Source organism: Saccopteryx leptura, chromosome 6 (genome assembly GCF_036850995.1).
Source record: "Saccopteryx leptura isolate mSacLep1 chromosome 6, mSacLep1_pri_phased_curated, whole genome shotgun sequence".
In the NCBI taxonomy this organism is placed as follows: Eukaryota; Metazoa; Chordata; class Mammalia; order Chiroptera; family Emballonuridae; genus Saccopteryx; species Saccopteryx leptura.
Genome location: NC_089508.1, coordinates 77,067,628 through 77,086,304, shown reverse-complemented (window position 1 = coordinate 77,086,304; position 18,677 = coordinate 77,067,628). Strand labels below are relative to the sequence as shown.

The 18,677-nt window shown below is 38.9% G+C and overlaps 1 protein-coding gene across 3 annotated transcripts in view; it reads left to right on the top strand.

The window, feature by feature from the left end:
• Window positions 1–18,677, top strand: part of TMEM62 (transmembrane protein 62) — a 55,134-nt gene that overhangs the window by 1,126 nt on the left and 35,331 nt on the right. For all 3 annotated transcript variants that reach the window (XM_066342230.1, XM_066342229.1, XM_066342231.1), the window contains 6 exons: window positions 696–833; window positions 4,016–4,061; window positions 7,597–7,738; window positions 10,863–10,987; window positions 11,132–11,254; window positions 14,510–14,665. In XM_066342230.1, the coding sequence (XP_066198327.1) occupies window positions 696–833; window positions 4,016–4,061; window positions 7,597–7,738; window positions 10,863–10,987; window positions 11,132–11,254; window positions 14,510–14,665 (730 nt within the window). The remainder of the gene's footprint in view (window positions 1–695; window positions 834–4,015; window positions 4,062–7,596; window positions 7,739–10,862; window positions 10,988–11,131; window positions 11,255–14,509; window positions 14,666–18,677) is intronic.

Here is an 18,677-nt window from a genome sequence, read left to right as displayed (position 1 = left end):
TTTTTTTCATCTCTTGGTACTTCTGTAACTTCAACCTCCTAACTGCTTGCTCCCAAACTGCTGGAGAAGAATAAGCTAAAAGAGCATCTGTCTTGTCCATTAGGGGTTTTATCTCACCACCTTACTGGAACACCTCTACTGGTATAATGGAGTAGCAGTCCTCATTTAATGAAAAACCTTGATATCAAGTGCCTGTCTAGTTTTCTAGAAAGTTTGATATTGCATTGTCCAAGCTACACCTTCCAGGTTGCTTTGTGCTGTAAAAGTCATACTTGGTCAGATTATATTGGTTGCCATAGAGATTAGGCACCAATCCAGACTGTTGAAATTTCTTACACACTGCTCACAAAAATTAGGGGATATTTCAAAATGAACATGAAGCTATAAAATATCCCCTAATTTTTGTGAGCAGTATTGTTTTCATTAGACTCTCATCCTTTATTTAAAAATATATTTTGGGTACCCATTTCTAATATAGGAGGTTAAATAGGCATTTGCTAACCTACAAAAAAAAACAAAGCCCTTGCTGAGAAAAATCTAGATGGCTTGTTTTGGACATAAATGGACTCATAAGTGGCTATGCTTACACATTGCTGCATACTTTAAGTATCTGTTCCTTGAATGTGCATTAAAAATAAATTGGACCTCCTCTGGTTTATTTTGCATTGTGATTCAGTTCTTATGTTAATCTGTAGGAGATCTGACAGATGCCAAAACAAAGGACCTGTTGGGATCCAGGCAGCAGGAGGTAGAGTGGCAAACTTACTATGGTATTCTGAAGAAGACAAAGGTCATGGAAAAAACCAAGTGGCTTGATGTGAAAGGAAATCATGGTAAGAGTCAAGACCCACATATAATTAAGACTGTATTTTTATTTCCTCCAGGAGCCTAGATTCTCCAATTTATATTGTGAAATTATAAAATGGGACACTGTAACATAGGTTTAGAGATACTGAAGGCCACAGCTCTGAAATATAACCATAATATGTGATTTTAAAACTTCAGATGTCACCGTTGGCCTTTAAGGGGAAAATTAGTATAGTCCTTTCTTCTTTACACAGAAGAAAAGCCTCTAGCAAAACCCATGCAGGTGACTGTTAAAAAAATACACATTTCTAGTTGAAAGAAGCCAAACCCAATTAGTCTATATATTGTATGATTCCAATTATATGGCATTCAAGAAAAGGCAAAACTATAGATAGATAACAGATTGCAGTTGTCAGGGTGAGGGATGGGGAGAGAGGTTGACTATAAAGAGGTATCATGGGAGAATTTTTGGGGGTAACTATTCTATATGTTGACTGTGGTGATACATTTATGACTGTACTTTTTAAAGCCCGTAGAACTGTAAAACCTACCATTTTAAACAGATAAATCTATCTGGTGAAATACACAGGTGTTGGTTTGATCAAAATGCCCTCACAGGCCCTGGCTGGTTGGCTCAGCAGTGGTGTCAGCCCAGCATGTGGAAGTCCCGAGTTCAATTCCCAGCCAGGGCACATAGAAGAAGCGCCCATCTGCTTCTCCACCCTTCCTCCTCTCCTTTCTCTCTCTCTCTATCTCTCTCTTCCCCTCCCACAGCCAAGGCTCCATTGGAGCAAAGTTGGCCCAGGTGCTGAGGATGGCTCCATGGCCTCCACCTCAGGCACTAGAATGGCTCCAATTGCAGTGGAGCAACGCCCCAGAGGAGCCAAGCATTGCCCCCAGTGGGCACACCGGGTGGATCCCGGTGGGGCGCCTGTGGGAGTCTGTCTGTCTGTCTGACAACCCCCCCCCCCCTCCGCCCATCCCCGCTTCTCACTTCAGGAAAAAAAAAATATCCTCCTATAGAACAACTAGTAAGTATAAATTGAAAATAGGATATCTGGCTTAACAACTTTCTTTTTTTTTTTTTTTTTTTGCATTTTTCTGAAGCTGGAAACAGGGAGAGACAGTCAGACAGACTCCCGCATGCGCCCGACCGGGATCCACCCGGCACGCCCACCAGGGGCGATGCTCTGTCCACCAGGGGGCGATGCTCTGCCCATCCTGGGCATCGCCATGTTGCGACCCTCCTGGGCGTCGCCATGTTGCGACCAGAGCCACTCTAGCGCCTGGGGCAGAGGCCACAGAGCCATCCCCAGCGCCTGGGCAATCTTTGCTCCAATGGAGCCTCGGCTGCGGGAGGGGAAGAGAGAGACAGAGAGGAAGGCGCCGCGGAGGGGTGGAGAAGCAAATGGGCGCTTCTCCTATGTGCCCTGGCCGGGAATCGAACCCGGGTCCTCCGCACGCTAGGCCGACGCTTTACCGCTGAGCCAACCGGCCAGGGCGGCTTAACAACTTTCTCTGCTATATTTCCCTTTTGTCCTGATCCTAATTAGTGGTACAGGTCAAATTATTTTGCAGTAAATTACAAATGTGTGCATTTTTTAGAAAGTTTTCCAAGCTAAGGTGCTGACTTATTTCAAGTAAGAAATAACAGAATCTTGTGTTTAAATAATTTAGATAGTCCTTTGCAGTTAATAATAATCTAATTGGGCTTGCATAGGCCTAAATGCTTATGGTATGGGTATATACACTTGCATATTGTGCTAAGATAACAGAAACTAATCTTTACTAAAATTTAACTGTAACAGTTTTTCTCTTAGCAACAGGATTACATATACATTAATTTTTGTTAAAGATTTTATTCATTGATTTTAGAGAGAAGATAGAGAAAGGCGGGGGAGGAGGGAGATAGGGGAAGCATCAACCTACAGCAGTTGCCCCTCATACATGCCTCAACCTGGCAAGCCCCAGGGCCCTGAACTGGCAACCTCAGCATTCCAGGTCAACACCCCAACCACTGTGCCACCACAGGTCAGGCTACATTAATATTTCTGTTGGCCTAAATTGGACTTACAGCTTAATTTCTAAGGTTATTAGAAATGTAGTGGATTCTTGTTAAGTCAAACAATTTTAGCTATTGCAGCCAGTCAAGCTCTATGAAATCAAGCTCTGTGTATTTCCAGATAAGTGAATCTTAACCCTTATCATTATATAATTCCTTTCTTACTGAATTTTCTTTAAGATTTAAGAAGAGAGGGGCCTTGGTGCTGTATTCAAAGTAATCTCCTGTTTAGAGGCACTTGGCATGGATCTATGTATCAGGCATGAATCCAGTCTTCGCTGGCTTCTGGAATGGCGTAACTGAAACAGCAGCAACAACTGTCTAATTTTGTAACTTCAAATTGCTGTATATTCTAAACAGTATATAAATCAAAGTATTTATTATTCTCCAGTGTACGAGGTGCCTTAAGTAAGTTTTCAGATAATCTAAATTCTATCTTCAAATTTTAAAAGTTATTGCCTGACCAGGCGGTGGTGCAGTGGACTGGGACACAGAGGACCCAGGTTTGAAACCTTGAGGTCCCCGGCTTGAGTGCGAGCTCATCCGGCTTGATCATGGGCTCACAAGCTTGAATCCAAGGTCACTGGCTTGAGCCCAGTGTTGCTGGTTTGAGCAAGGGGTCACTCGCTCTGCTGTAGCCCCCCTGGTTAAGGGACGTATGAGAAAGTAATCAATGAACAACTAAGGAGCCGTAACGAAGAATTGATGCTTCTCATCTTTCTCCCTTCCTGTCTATCCCTATCTGTCCCTCTCTCTGTCTCTATCACAAAAAATAATAATAATAAACTTTAAAAATTATCAATCTAATTCATTGGCATTCTGCCATTTAAAGTGTTATTGAGCCTGACCAGGCTATGGCACAGTGGATAGAGCATTGGACTGAGATGTGGAGGACCCAGGTTCAAAACCCCGAGGTCGCCAGCTTGAGCGTGAGCTCATCTTGTTTGAGCAAGGCTCACCAGCTTGAGCCCAAGGTCACTGACTTGAGCAAGGGGTCCTTTTGTTACACTAAAGTGATTTTTTTGTGTGTTTCTGTCACAAAAAAAATAATAATAAAGTATTATTGAAAGAAATGTCACTTCAGTCATTAATGTTTGAATTTTTCTTGTTAATATATATGATGTTTGTTTTTTTCTTTTTAATTAGATGCATTCAACATTCCAAGTCTGGAGAGTGTTGAGAATTATTACAGGTACTGTAATGAACAGAAGACAGACCATGATGTGTGACAAGAAGGGTAGAGTCAATGAATGGGTGAAACATTTCTTAGATAAAATTTCTGTTACAGAAACTCTGGTAATTTAGAAAAGTAGGCTTTTTTCAAGTGTGTATGACAAATTCAGTTTTTGGACTTTTTCTTTTAATTATTTTTATTTCATATTTTCGTATACTTTCATGCTTTTTGTTGGCTAATGATACTTTTACTATTTCACCAAACTTTAGTTTTTCTCCCATTGATGTGTAGCAGAAGTCATTTAGATAACACCTTGTCAACTAGAGTACTATAGATTTTAGGAATGCTGAGATACTTATTCTCTTAGCCTCTGGGGTGGCTGAAGAGCCCAGTTGGTCACTGCTAGCTGCTTTGTCCTTTCATTCCAGTGTGTCATACAAATATTAAATTTTTTTATGTTCCATGAATAGGAAAAAGACTGTGAATGTGAAAGGAACTTTGAGTTAGAAAACCAATTCTCTAATTTGTTGAAATTCTTCTTTTGGTTGTAATTTTATGGTATTTCTGCACTGTCAGTCAAGTAGCAAATATTTCTTAAGAGCTCATGGTTAGATAGCATGAGAGAAAAAGGATTTAATATTTAAAAATATAGCCTCTGCTTTCAAGGAAGTTTGTCAAGGTAAGGGGGATAAAAATTGTTTTGGAAATAATTAGAAAAAACATGAAGGAATGGCTGATGAAATGATAGATTATTTATTACACATGCTAATCACTATGAGAAATCAGAAAAGGCAGAGGTCAGCTTTGGGTAGACAGAGAGAAGACTTTATTTTTAATTTAAAATAATTTTAATAATTGGATATAATTGATATATAGCATTGTGTAAGTTTAAGGTGTACAGAATGTTCATGTGCTACATGTTTATATTGCAATATGATTACCACTGTAGCTAATACCTCTATCATGTCACATAATTATCACTTCCTTTTTGTGGTGAAAGGAATTAAGATCTAGTTTCTTTTTGTCTTTGAAGTTATAATACAGTATTTTATTTTTAAGAGAGAGATACAGAGAGACAGACAGGGACAGACAGACAGGAAAGGAGAAAGATGAGAAGCGTCAACTCGTTGCTGCGGCGCTTTGGTTGTTTATTGCTTCTCTTACGTGCCTGAAGGGGAGGGGCTCCAGCTGAGCCAGTGAGAAGCATAGAGATTTAGATGGATGGGTAATAGTTCATAATCCAGTTAGGTTTCTTTTTTTAATTTTTTCCCCAAAGTTAGAAGCAGGGAGGCAGTTAGACTCCCGCATGCACCCAGTGGGGATCCACCCACATGCCCACCAGGGGAGGATGCTCTGCCCATCTGAGGCGTTGCTTGGTTTTGGCTAGAGCCATTTTAGCACCTGAGGTGGAGGCCATGGAGCTGTCCTCAGCGCCCAGGCCAAATTTGCTGCAATGGAGCCTTGGCTGTGGGAGGGGAAGAGAGAGATAGAGAAGAAGGAGAGGGGGAAGGATGGAGAAGCAGATGGGTGCTTCTCCTGTGTGCTCTGACCGGGAATTGAACCTGGGACTTCCACACGCTGGTTGATGTTCTACTGATGAGCCAACTGGCCAGGGCCCGGTATAGGTGACAAGTAACAATGAAAGTAGTATTTATAAACAATCATACAGCAACAATGAGAACAGCAAAAAGATAGGGATAAAAAGAAAGAAGGAGACAATGGAGTTATATAGATACCAAGTAGGAGAGTCCTACAGTAGTCTGGTCATAATATGGAGAGGGCCTGAAATGAATGGGACACAAACCTTTCTGAACAGATTTCCTGATTAAGGGGATGGTGACATCAATTTGAGGATGATAGGTCAAAAAAAATTGGTTGACATCATTAGAATCACCAACTTGGAAGAGGAGGTGATCCTTTTAGTGTAACAAAAGGACAGATGAAAATCTTTTACTTCTTATTAACTGTGTCTTTGATTATGACTAGGGGAATGGAGTTAAGAAACATTTTTAAAGAAAAATTAACAGGACTTAGGATCCTACTGGTTATTGGCAAAGTAATTAGTCACTTTAAAGTTTCTTACCTTTATATTTTTGTTTCTAACTGCCTAACCTATCTGATTTAATAAATATCTTTTGCTAGAGATACAGATATTACAGAAATATTAACCTGAAGAAAAAAATTTTAAAGTTAAATCTTAAGCTTAAGAATACCCCAGAGAGTGCCAAAATCCAGAATTCAAAAAATGTTAACTATCATATTTTAACTTCTACCTTTAAATAGTTGGATTTATTTTTACATAGTTGGATTTTAATGTGTCAGATATATAGGAGTGCAAACAACATATGAGATTATAAAATTGAAGAATAACTCTGAAAATAAATTAAATAGGAAAAATATAAGTAAAAATTTTAATGAAGGAAAATCCCTGAAATAGAGATTTAAAAAATACCAAGAAGAGAGGAAATAGAATTGGCTATTAATTATAATATCTATGGTAATATACTTATTTTATAATATATTTGATGACTATTGTGACTTAAATGTAGCTCATATAAGACACTTAGGTATTTTCTTAAAATGTTCTGATATGTGAATAGTACAGGAATACCCCAATGTAATCTATACTTTTCTTTGCGTTTATTCAACAAGTTCTTAACCAGTGCCTCTTCTAGGTACTTTTTTACCCATCCTTTCTTCCTACTCTTCACTCTCCTACTTTATGGACACTTGTACTATTGACACTTAAAGTGGTGAGGACTTTCAATATTAGATGTGGACCCTGTGTTTGTTATCAATGTATTTTTAGCAACTGAAAAATACATTGGTATTCAACTGAAAAATAGGTATGAAATTTAGTGACCCATACCTAGACTATCATTTTTCTTCTGGTTTGATGACTTCTTTACAAGGTTTTATGGTGAGGTAAACCTGTGTAGTCCTGTTTCAAGAAGTAAACACCTTTTGTATCTCACTACACCAAGAATTTTACTAGGCACTTAGTAGAACCTCACTACATTTTTTTAATGATTAGTAAGTACCATTTCACTGGATTCTGACTGCTCTTTTTTAAAATGTTTAGTTCAGTGGTTCTCAACCTTTCTAATGCCGTGACCCTGCAATACAGTTCCTCATGTTGCTGTGACCCCAAACCAAAAAATAATTTTGGTGGCTACTTCATAACTGTAATTTTTCTACAGTTATGATTCGGAATATAAATACCTGATATGCATTATGTATTTTCCAATGGCTTTAGGCGACCCCGCTGGGGTCGCGACCCACAGGTTGAGAACCGCTGGTTTAGTTGATTGCTTAAAACTGCTTTACTTGACGATTTTGTGTTTTGGTTGTCTTCGGAGACAATTGGAGAGAAAATCTTTAAAATTTCTTTTACAGTTTATCCATTGTGGATCTAGTTCTGTGTATTTCTCTGTCAGATCAGAAAATATCCTTTTCAAAGGAGGCACAATATAGTGTGATATTAGGGAAGGTATGTAAACTTATTCTGTCTTTTTATGATTGCACTGAAACTTTTCTGTCTTGTATTTTTTAGGAAATATTCTGCTGTACGTAGGGACGGCTCTTTCCATTATGTCCACAGTACTCCCTTTGGCAACTATTCTTTCATCTCTTTGGATGCCACCCCAAATCCAGGGCCTAAAAGAAACTATAATTTCTTTGGAATTTTAGATGAGGTACAGTAAATCTCACTTCTCTTTGTAGCTAACCTCTTTTTCTCAGATACATGTGACTCACTTGAAAATATACTAGGTAAACAAGTTCTTTTCTAAAAATGCTTGAGAAAATATTTTACTGTGGTTACAGGTATGGCCAGAAAAATTACTTGCTACTTTAGCACTATTATTGCTATACCTATTCTTGTCCCAGAATCTGGGAAAGAAGTACCTCACATTTTTATTTATTCAGTAAACATTTATTAAATATGTACTAAGTACAAGGTACACTTAGCAAGGTGCAGGGCATACAGTTTTTTATACTATATAGTATATTCCTAAATATCAGCAGTTGCCATTTTTAACTAAAGGTCTATATACTATATATTTTTTTTAATTCATTTTAGAAAGGAGAGAGAGGGGGGAAGAGAGAGAGAGAGGAAATAGAGAAGGGGGGAGGAGCAGGAAGCATCAACTCCCATATGTGCCTTGACCAGGCAAGCCCAGGGTTTAAAACCGGCGACCTCAGCATTTCCAGGTCGACGCTTTATCCACTGCGCCACCACAGGTCAGGCCACTATATATTTTTTTATAACAGCAAGACAACCATTGAAATACATGTTTCATGTAAAGTATTGTTTATAAGCTAGGGGAGAACTATTGGTGGGGTAAAACTCTACGTCACATCTGACAACCTCTTGTTCTTGGTATAACAAATGTCAGCTAATTAAATGTTTAGTGATCTTGTGCCCATATGCAAGAAGACTATATAAGCAATAAGGTCAAGTCTCTGGCCTCTTAAGATATTTAATCTAGTGGTGGGGCATAAGACCAATGCAGAAGTAACTATAATAAAAGGCAGAATTTGCTAAGTGCTGAAAGAGATTCAAAGTGCTTTGCAGGTTTAGAGGGGGCTTAAAATCAAATGAACAGAATTTTGTCTGACACATTGTGTTGTTATATTAGGCATTTTATTTAATGAAGGTGTATTTTGTTTTTTTATCTTAAGACAGAGTTGATTAAAATGTTATTTTAAAGTGTACTCATTAGAATAATGCTTTTTAAAATGTGATTCAAGGATCATCTGCATGAAAATCAGCTGAAGTCTTTGAAGATTCCCAGGCTTTACCTGAGATATATCAAACTAGAAAGCCCAGCGCTCATATGAAATGACCGCTGTTCTAGATATTATAAATTGTAATTAAAATGATTTGTGCAAAGGTGTCTGCTAATTCAAACTGAATTACCCAGGGCAGGCAGCGAGGACGCCCCTTTGCTTAGTGCCCCACGGGGTTTCCCCCTTATACTTGCTTAATTGCTTAAAGTAGAGTGCAATGAAGGAAACCACTGGCGGTACATTTCTTAAGAGCCACCGCTAGCTCAATAAATAAAGGTGATTTAAATAATAAAATGTTAATTCACATGTCAAAGATCTCTTTGTACACAGCATTTCTTATGTAGATCTTTTCATCATTTTAAAGCTCGCCTTGCAGAGGACCATCAATTATTTTTAATTTTACGTCCGTTCTTTCACGAACTCTTGAACAGGCAACATAAAGTTGACCGTGTCCAAATGCAGGCTCAGGTAAAAAAATGCCAACACGCTTAAGCATTTGGCCCTGAGACTTATTGATGGTCATAGCAAAGGCAAGTTTTACAGGAAATTGTCTACGTCTCAATTGAAACGGCAACCCTGTTTGAGATGGAGCCAAATCAATTCTTGGAATGACATGTATTTCACCTTTAGAGGAGCCAGTCAAAGACTTAGCTATTATGACATTATTTTTCAATTGGAGAACCTCTAGTCTTGTACCATTGCAAAGACCCCTTCTGGTGTTAAGATTTCTTAACAGCATAATAATTGCTCCAATCTTTAACCTCAATTTGTGAGGTGGCATGCCAGAAGGCGGACTATTTGAATGCCGTGGCAACTTCACTCCATTGGCTAGTACAGTTACGCAAGCAACCAATAAGCTATCGGCGACAAACAGACACGCCACATATAATAAAGATTAGAAACCCTGAGGGTGGGGCCTAGAATTTATTTCTAGGAGCACTTTACAGATAATATTAATGTATATTTATATATACAAATTGTTTTTGAAGTCAGCTTCTTGAAGGATGATTTATATACAATAAAATGCATTCATTTAAACTGTTTGAAGACTTTTGATAAGTGTATATACTGGTATATCTCTCACCACATTCAAAACAGAACATTCCCATCACCTCCGAAAGTTCTCTTGTGAAGTCAGTTTCTATCCCCAGTGCTAGGGGACAACTGTTTGATTTTATGTCAATGTAGATTAGTTTTGTTTTATTTCTAGAACTTTATATAAATTGCGATCATACAGAATATACTCTTGTATCTGAATTTTTTTGCTCAGTATAATATTTCTGAAATTTATCCATATTATTGTGTGTATCAGTAGTTCTTCCTTATGTATTGCTGAGTGGTATTCCATTGTATGGATATATGCAATTTGATGATGGTTTCTAATTTTTGGCTACTGTGAGTAGAGATGTTAGAAATATTCAGTTACTGACCAGGCGGTGGCACAATGGATAGAAATATTCAGTTACAAGGATTGCTGTGGACATATGTACATATTTTAAAAATGTTTATTTTATTGATTTCAGAGACAGAGGAAGGGAAAGAGTGACAGGAACATTGATCTGTTCCTTTATGTGCCCTGATCAGCACCTCTGCACTTCAGGATGATACTTGAACCAACTGAGCTATCCAGCTAGGGCAACATGTGTACATCTTGTTCTAGTATCAGTAACCTCTTTATTAATTGCAATGTGGTATAGAGGGCTGAAAAGATTAGTGGTTGTTTTTATAAAAAAAAGTATAAATAAATTTATGTAAGTTAAAGATTATTACGGTATTTCTGTTTACTTATCTGTCAAATGGGGATAATATCTGCCCCATTTAGCACAGGGTTATATTTAGGATCAAATGAATTATATTGTGTGTGAAAACAGTTTGAAACTTACTGAGGTCTATACAGGTCATTAATTAGTAGGATTTTAGCCTGAAACATAATGTACTTTATAATACTTCAAAGGTGTTTAATCTGCTGACATTAGATTTCAGCCTGAGCCCTAATTAAAGATCCTTCTATTTTTTTTTCCATTTCAGAAACAGATGGAGGAGCTGTTATTACTGGCAAAGGAAAGTAGTCAGAGCAACCACAGTATTTGGTTTGGACACTATACAACCTCCACTATTCTTTCTCCATCACCAGGAATTCGGTCAATAATGAGGTGAGGCAGGCTTCCAAAATCAAAATTAACTTTTTATTTATTTTATGTTGTTCTATTTATCTTGTTTTCCTGAAGAAATATTTTTATTAGTTTGGCACCACAAGTTATCTTTGTTCATTATTCTACTTATTTTTCATTGGTTAGTTCAGCTACCGCTTATTTGTGTGGGCACCTCCATACACTCGGTGGACTGATGCCTGTTCTGCACACTCGTCACTTCCAGGGCACTTTGGAACTTGAGGTGGGAGACTGGAAGAGTAACAGAAGGTAAGGGAACTACCCCACGGAATAAAACCTGTACATGCTAAGTTTGCTAAAGCAATGATAGCTTTCTTATTGCTATCATGGGTGAGCCCAGTCAAGGAAAATCTTGATATCTCTGTTTTTGAAGAAATACATGTACCTGCCAGTCTTTGTTGTTATGCAGAAACCTTGTTGCAACAGTTATGTTTACTGTCACTATGTTGTGTTGGATTTTAAAGACACATCTATTAGGAAATAGTTCTCAAACTATAGGATGCCTAAGAATTATGAGGTTCTTATTAAAAATAAAAACTTCTCGGTCCTACCTCTAGAGATTTTGATTGTGTTGGTCTGGGTTAGAACCCAAGAAAATGCATATTTTAAAAGCACACCAGGCTCTCTATGGACCACATTTTGAAAAAAACTAGAACTAGAAATATATAATTTTTTTCTCCTGAATTTTATTTATATCTACTTTTCTAGTTATTGCTACAAGATGTGATTTAACTTCTTCAAATAGATGATAATTGGTTTTGTTAAGGTTAAAGTCTTTCTAGGAAGAAACTTATCAAAAGCATACAGTATAATTAAATACGTGAAGAACTAAATATATTATGGTTTTGTTTTTTTTTTTAGGGAGTGAGAGAGGGAGGGACAGACAGGGACAGGCAGGAAAGGAGAGAGATGAAAAGCATCAACTCATAGTTGTGGCACCTTAGTTGTTCATTGATTGCTTTCTCATAGATGCCTTGACCCAAGGGCTTCAGCTGAGACAGTGACCCCTTGCTCAAGCCAGCGACCTTGGGCTCAAGCCAGCAACCATGAGGTCATGTCTATGATCCCAGGCTCAAGCTAGCAACCCTGCAGTCAAGCTGGTGAGCCCGTGCTCAAGCCAGTGACCTTGGGGTTACAAACCTGGGTCCTCAGCATCCTAGCTGATGCTGTATCCACTGTGCCACTGCCTGGTCAGGCAAAAACTTAATATAAATATATTATAATTCTGATGATGACTAAGTATAATAGTTTAAATATAGATAAGTATAATCTCATATATATTTTGAGAGAGCTATTTAAGTGAAATAGTTTAAGTATAGATGAGCATTTATTAAAACTCAATGCTCTGAAGATATTAGATATCCAATAAATATTTGCTGAGCTGAATGTTTTCTTTCCATTTTTAAGTACCTCAATTAATTAAAAAGCAGCTTTACATTGTAGGTGATACTCATACCAGTTGGCTGTTCTAGAATCTGTGCAAGAGCTATGCTTGAAGCTTGTAATAAGTTGGCTACTGTAATTACTTTGAGCTAGGACCTGTCTATTCATGACTGGGAGAATGTGGGCTGCGCTGGGGTTGCCTTTTACCAGATAGCCTTCCTAATCCTTGATCAACCTCTTTATTTCCTGTAATACTATAGTTACCAGTTAAATGATACTAATTATGAAAACTTTTTCTTTTCCTTTCTCTTCCCACCTGCTCTCCTGTGTTCTGTCTCCGGGGTTTTATCTGGAGTTTTACTTAAAGGATCTAACTTTTACCTGCCTTTACTAAACATTTATGTTGTATTAGTAAAATAGTTTTTAAAAATAGTATATTAGTAATATTAGACATGGCTTTGTTATAGATGTAAATAACCTAGAAATATCAGTCGCTTAACACAACAGATGTTTATTTTTTCATTTATGTAAAGCTGGTATGAGTCAGGCCAACTGTCTTCCACAGGGTGACAGGGATTCAGACTTCCTTCATCTTAAAAGGCCACTGTTCAGCACCTCAATTCCAGGGCAGGAAATAAAGCATGGAGAACTCAAACTCATTTTTAAGCACATTGGACCAGAAGTGTGATAAATGTCGCTTCTGTTCACAGCCCATTGACCAGAACTAGTCACATGATTCCAACCTAATACCAGGGAGACTGGGAAATGCAGGGGAGCACATGTAATATTTGGTGAGCACTATTGTTTCTGCCATAGTTAATCATTTCTTAGTTCTAAAAGCTATAAAATTCCCTGGCTGGTTGGCTCAGTGGTAGAGCATCATCCCGGCGAATGGATGTCCCAGGTTCAATTCCCGGTCAGGACACACAGAAGTGACCATCTGCTCTACCCCTCCCCCTCCCACTTTTCTCCATCTTTCTCTCTCTCTCTTCCCCTCCCACACCCATGGCTGAGGATGGCTCCATGGAGCCTTTGCCTCAGACACTAAAAATAGCTTGGTTGTGAGCATGGCCCCAGATAGGCAGAGCATTGACCCCAGACAGGGGTTGTCAGATGGATCCCGGTTGGGGCGCATGCGGGAGTCTATCTCTATTTCCCCTCCTCTCACTTGGAAAAGAAGAAAAAAAAAAGGAAATAAAAAGTTAGTTAGAAAATATAAAACTTTGATTATTCTTTAATGAGTATTAATACCTTTTATTGTGCATTTTAGAAAATCAAGACAACTTAACTTTTGTTAATTTCTTTAAAATTATAGAAATAAAGATTTAAAGGACATGAGATATTTCTAAGTGTTTTACTTTAATATTTAATGTAGCATTAATGATGATATGAAGAATGTCATATTAGGTTTATGATGAACATCTCAGGTTCAAAATAGTCTTATTTTTTTTATTTTATTTTATTTTATTATTTTTTTACAGGGACAGAGAGAGAGTCAGATAGAGGGATAGATAGGGACAGACAGACAGGAATGGAGAGAGATGAGAAGCATCAATCATCAGTTTTTCGTTGCGACACCATAGTTGTTCATTGATTGCTTTCTCATATGTGCCATGACCGTGGGCCTTCAGTAGACTGAGTAACCCCCCGCTCGAGCCAGTGACCTTGGGTCCATGCTAGTGAGCTTTTTTGCTCAAGCCAGATGAGCCCATGCTCAAGCTGACTATCCTGGGGTCTCGAACCTGGGTCCTTCCGCATCCCAGTCCAACGCTCTATCCACTGCGCCACCGCCTGGTCAGGCCAAAATAGTCTTTTAAGTGTAGGAATCAAATGAGTTAATTCAACAAACATTTATTTAAAAATTAAGAATGCATGCTGTGTAACAGACATTTTTCTAGGGCACAGTTAAATTCATTGCTTTATTCAGCTTCCAGTTGTGACAAATGTGAGCTATAAAGTGATAGCGGCAAGGGAAGAAGACAGAGAATATTATTTACTCTGCATTCAAATTCATGATCTTAAAAAGTATATCTTTATATTTTTACATTTGTTCTATGTATGAGCTTCATGCATCTTAAAATATGAAGTGACTAATTTGCCTTGTTGTCCTCTGTTGTCCAGGTACCGCATCTTTGCTTTTGATGATGACCTCTTTAGCTTTGCAGATTTGATCTTTGGCGAGTGGCCTGTGATTCTTATCACCAATCCTAAGTCACTCCTCTATAGTTGTCCTAAACATGAACCACTAGAAAGACTCCTTCACTCAACACATATCAGGTATGTAGAAATTTTTCAGAATTTCTGAATTTTTTTTTTTGTTGTTGTTGTTGGTTTTTTTTTGTTTTGTTTTTTTTACAGAGACAGTGAGAGAGAGGGAGAGAGGGATAGATAGGGACAGATAGACAGGAACGGAGAGAGATGAGAAGCATCAATCATTAGTTTTGCGTTGCGACACCTTAGTTGTTCATTGATTACTTTCTCATATTTGCCTTGACCGTGGGCCTTCAGCAGACCAAGTAACCCCTTGCTTGAGCCAGCGACCTTGGGTCCAAGCTGATGAGCTTTTGCTCAAACCAGATGAGCCTGCGCTCAAGCTGGCGACCTTGGGGTCTCGAACCTGGGTCTTCCACATCCCAGTCCGACGATCTATCCACTGCACCACCGCCCGGTCAGGCGAATTTCTGAATTTTTGATATTGATGGAGAATAAATCATTGTGACTGCATTCCCATGTAACAAATATGAGGTGTCCCTCTTTAGTTATCTCAACAATCTAAACATTATTGTGAAGATATATTATTAACCATTTCATTCCTCTTCAGTTAAAGATATTTTTTAAACTGCTGAAAGTTTGAAAACCATCCAGAAACTCATAATCCTACCATTATTACTTTTGTGTATTTTATCCCACCTTTTTATTTTCATGTTGTTTGTTATTTTGCTATAATCATACATATTCTTTTATATCCTGCTTAAAAATATTAACATTATATATCAGAAATATTTTTTTTCATTTTGCTACATACCCTTTCAAAAAAAGTAAAAGCTATATAAACGTTATAGAATTTAATATTTAGTTGCCATGTGAATTTGACAGTGTGAATCCTTAAAGAGACTTACAGCCTTTCTCAAACACAAGAGCACTCTTTTTAATATATATATACATTATGTCTTTTACATTTTATTTTGAAAAGTAATACAGCCATCACCTTAGGAAAATAGGGTGTGGGGTTATATGTGTATTCTTCCCCCAGTAAAACTATTATTAATGATTTTGAGTTTTCCTTAGAAGGCATTCTCTTTTAGGTATGTTTTTACATATAGGGCACAGTCTATTTTAGATTTTTTTCTAATTTGAAGATAAGCATCTGCTACATATATAGTCTTCATTTGAGTAATTCCTTTAGATAGAGTTCTAGAAGTGGGATTCTAACTGAAAGAGTGTAAATATCTATCTAAGATTGCCTAGTTACTTTATTTGTAACTATAATCATTATTCCTTTTTTTTTTTCTTTAAGTGAGAGGCAGGGAGGCAGACAGACTCCAGCATGTGCCCCGACCGGGATCCACCCAGCAAGCCCCCTACTGGGCCATGCATTGCCCATCTAGGATTGCTGCTGTGTTGCTCAGCAACCAAACTATTTTAGTACCTGAGGCAAGGCCATCAAGCCATCCTCAGTGCGCAGAGCCAACTTGCTTGAACCATTTGAGCCATGGCTGTGGGAGAAGAGTGAGAAAGAGAGAGAGAGAGAGAGAGAAAGGGGAAGGGGAGGGCTGGAGAAGCAGATGATTACTTTTCCTGTGTGCCCTGAGCAGGAGTCAAACCGGGGACTTCCACACGCCAGGCTGATGCTCTACCACTGAGCCAACCTGTCAGGGCCACCATTATTCCTTTTTTATTTTTTTTAGTGAGAGAGAGAGAGACAGACAGACAGGGATAGACAGGAAGGGAGAGATGAGAAAAATCAACTCATAGTTGCAGCACCTTAGTTCATTGATTGCTTTCTCATACAACTTGACTGGGGGACTCCAGCTGAGTCAATGATGCGCTTGTTTAAGCCAGTGACCTTTGGGCTCAAGCCAGTGACCATAGGGTCATATCTATGATCTCATGCTCAAGCCAGCAACCCCACACTCAAGCTGGTGAGCCTGTGCTCAAGCAGGATGAACCCACTCACAAGCCGGCAACCTCCGGGTTTCAAACCTGGGTTCTTAGCATCCAGGCTGATGCTCTATCCACTGTGCGACCACCTGGGTCAGGCTCCTTATTTCTTTTTTATTTTATTTTATTTTTTGTATTTTTCTGAAGTGAGAAGCGGAGGAGAGGCAGGCAGACAGACTCCTGCATGCGCCTGACCGAGATCCACCTGGCATGCCCACCAGGGGTCAATGCTCGGCCCCTCTGGAGCGTTGCTCTGCTGCAATCAGAGCCATTCTAGAACTTGAGGTGGAGGCCATGGAGCCATCCTCAGCGCCCAGGCCAACTTTGCTCCAATGGAGCCTTGGCTGCAGGAGGGGAAGAGAGAGACAGAGAGAAGGGAGGGGGAAGGGTGGAGAAGCAGATGGGTGCTTCTTCTGTGTGCCCTGACCAGGAATCGAACCTGGGATTTCCACATGATGGGCCAACACTCTACTGCTGAGCCAACCAGCCAGGGCTTCTCTATAACTCTAATGAAATACTGGATCTAGGCAAAGATCGTCAATAGCTGCTAGAAATCATTTGGTAAAAAGTTGATTTCCTGGCCCTGGCCAGTTGGCTCAGTGGTACAGCATCGGCCTGGCGTGTGGAAGTCCTGGGTTCAATTCCAGGCCAGGGCACTTAGGAGAAGCGCCCATGTGCTTCTCCACCCTTCCCCCTCTTCATTCTCTCTGTCTCTCTCTTCCCTTCCCACAGCCAAGGTTCCATTGGAGCAAAGTTGGCCCAGGTGCTGAGGACAGCTCTATGGCCTCTGCCTCAGGCACTAGAATGGCTCTGGCCACAATGGAGCAACACCCCAGATGAGCAGAGCATCACCCCCTGGTGGGCGTGCCGGATGGATCCTGGTCGGGCACATGCAGGAGTCTGTCTCTCTGCCTTCCTGCTTCTCACTTCAGAAAAATACAAAAAAAAATTGTGGTAAAATATATTTATATATGCATAAAATTTACCATTTTTACTATTTTTGGTGTATGGTTCAGTGGCATTAAGTGCATTCATATTGTTGTGCAACCATCACCAACATCCATTTCCAGAACTTCCATCTTCCAAAACCAAAACTCTGTGCCCATTCAACAATAACTCCCTTATTCCTACTTTCCCCCAGCCTTTGACAATCAACATTCTACTGTCTGTGTTTATGAATTGACTACTGTAGGTACCTCATATAAACTGAATTCTTTGTTCTTTTGTAACTGGCTTATTTTACTTAGCATAATGTCCTCAAGGCTCACCCATATTGTAACATGTGTCAGAATTTTCTTTTCTTAATCCTGAATAATATTCCATTGCACATATGTGCCACATTTTGTTTATTCATTCATCCATCGATAGACACTGTGCTTTCACTTTTTGGCAACTGTGAACAATGCTACTATGAACATGGGTGTACAAATATCTACTCTAATTCCTGCATTTAAAATTGTGTCACTATTTTGAAAGCTGTAATTCTTTTGGGTATATATTCACAAGTGGAATTGCTGGATCATATGGTAATTATGTGTTTAATATTTTAAAGAACCACCATACTGTTTTCCATAGTGGCTTTACAATTTTACATTTATACCACCATGCATAAAGTACCTGATTACTTTTTAAAACAGATACTAATTTGTATATTACCAGACAATATGTGTGCCAGTTTCATAGCACCCTTATCATTATTAGATATTGTATTTTTTTTTTAATGAAAGGAGGGGAGATAGTGAGACAGACTCCTGCATGTGCCCCAACCAGGATTCACCCAGAAATCTTATCTAGGGCCAATGCTTGAGTACCGAGCTATTTTTAGTGCCTGAGGCAGATGCACTCCAACCAAGCTATTCTTAGCACCCAGGACCACACTCGAACCAATCAAGCCACTAGCTGTGGGAGGGGAAGAAGGAGAGAAGAGGGAGTGGAGAGGCATAGAAGCAGATGGTCGTTTCTCCTGTGTACCCTGACCAGGAATCAAACCCAGAATGGCCATAAGCTAGGCCAACGCTCTATCCACTGAGCAACTGGCCAGAGCTTGGATATTGTAGTTTTAAAAGGATTTATTACTTAATCTTAAAAAAAAATGATATTAAGCTGTTTTAATATATTTTTTGATCAC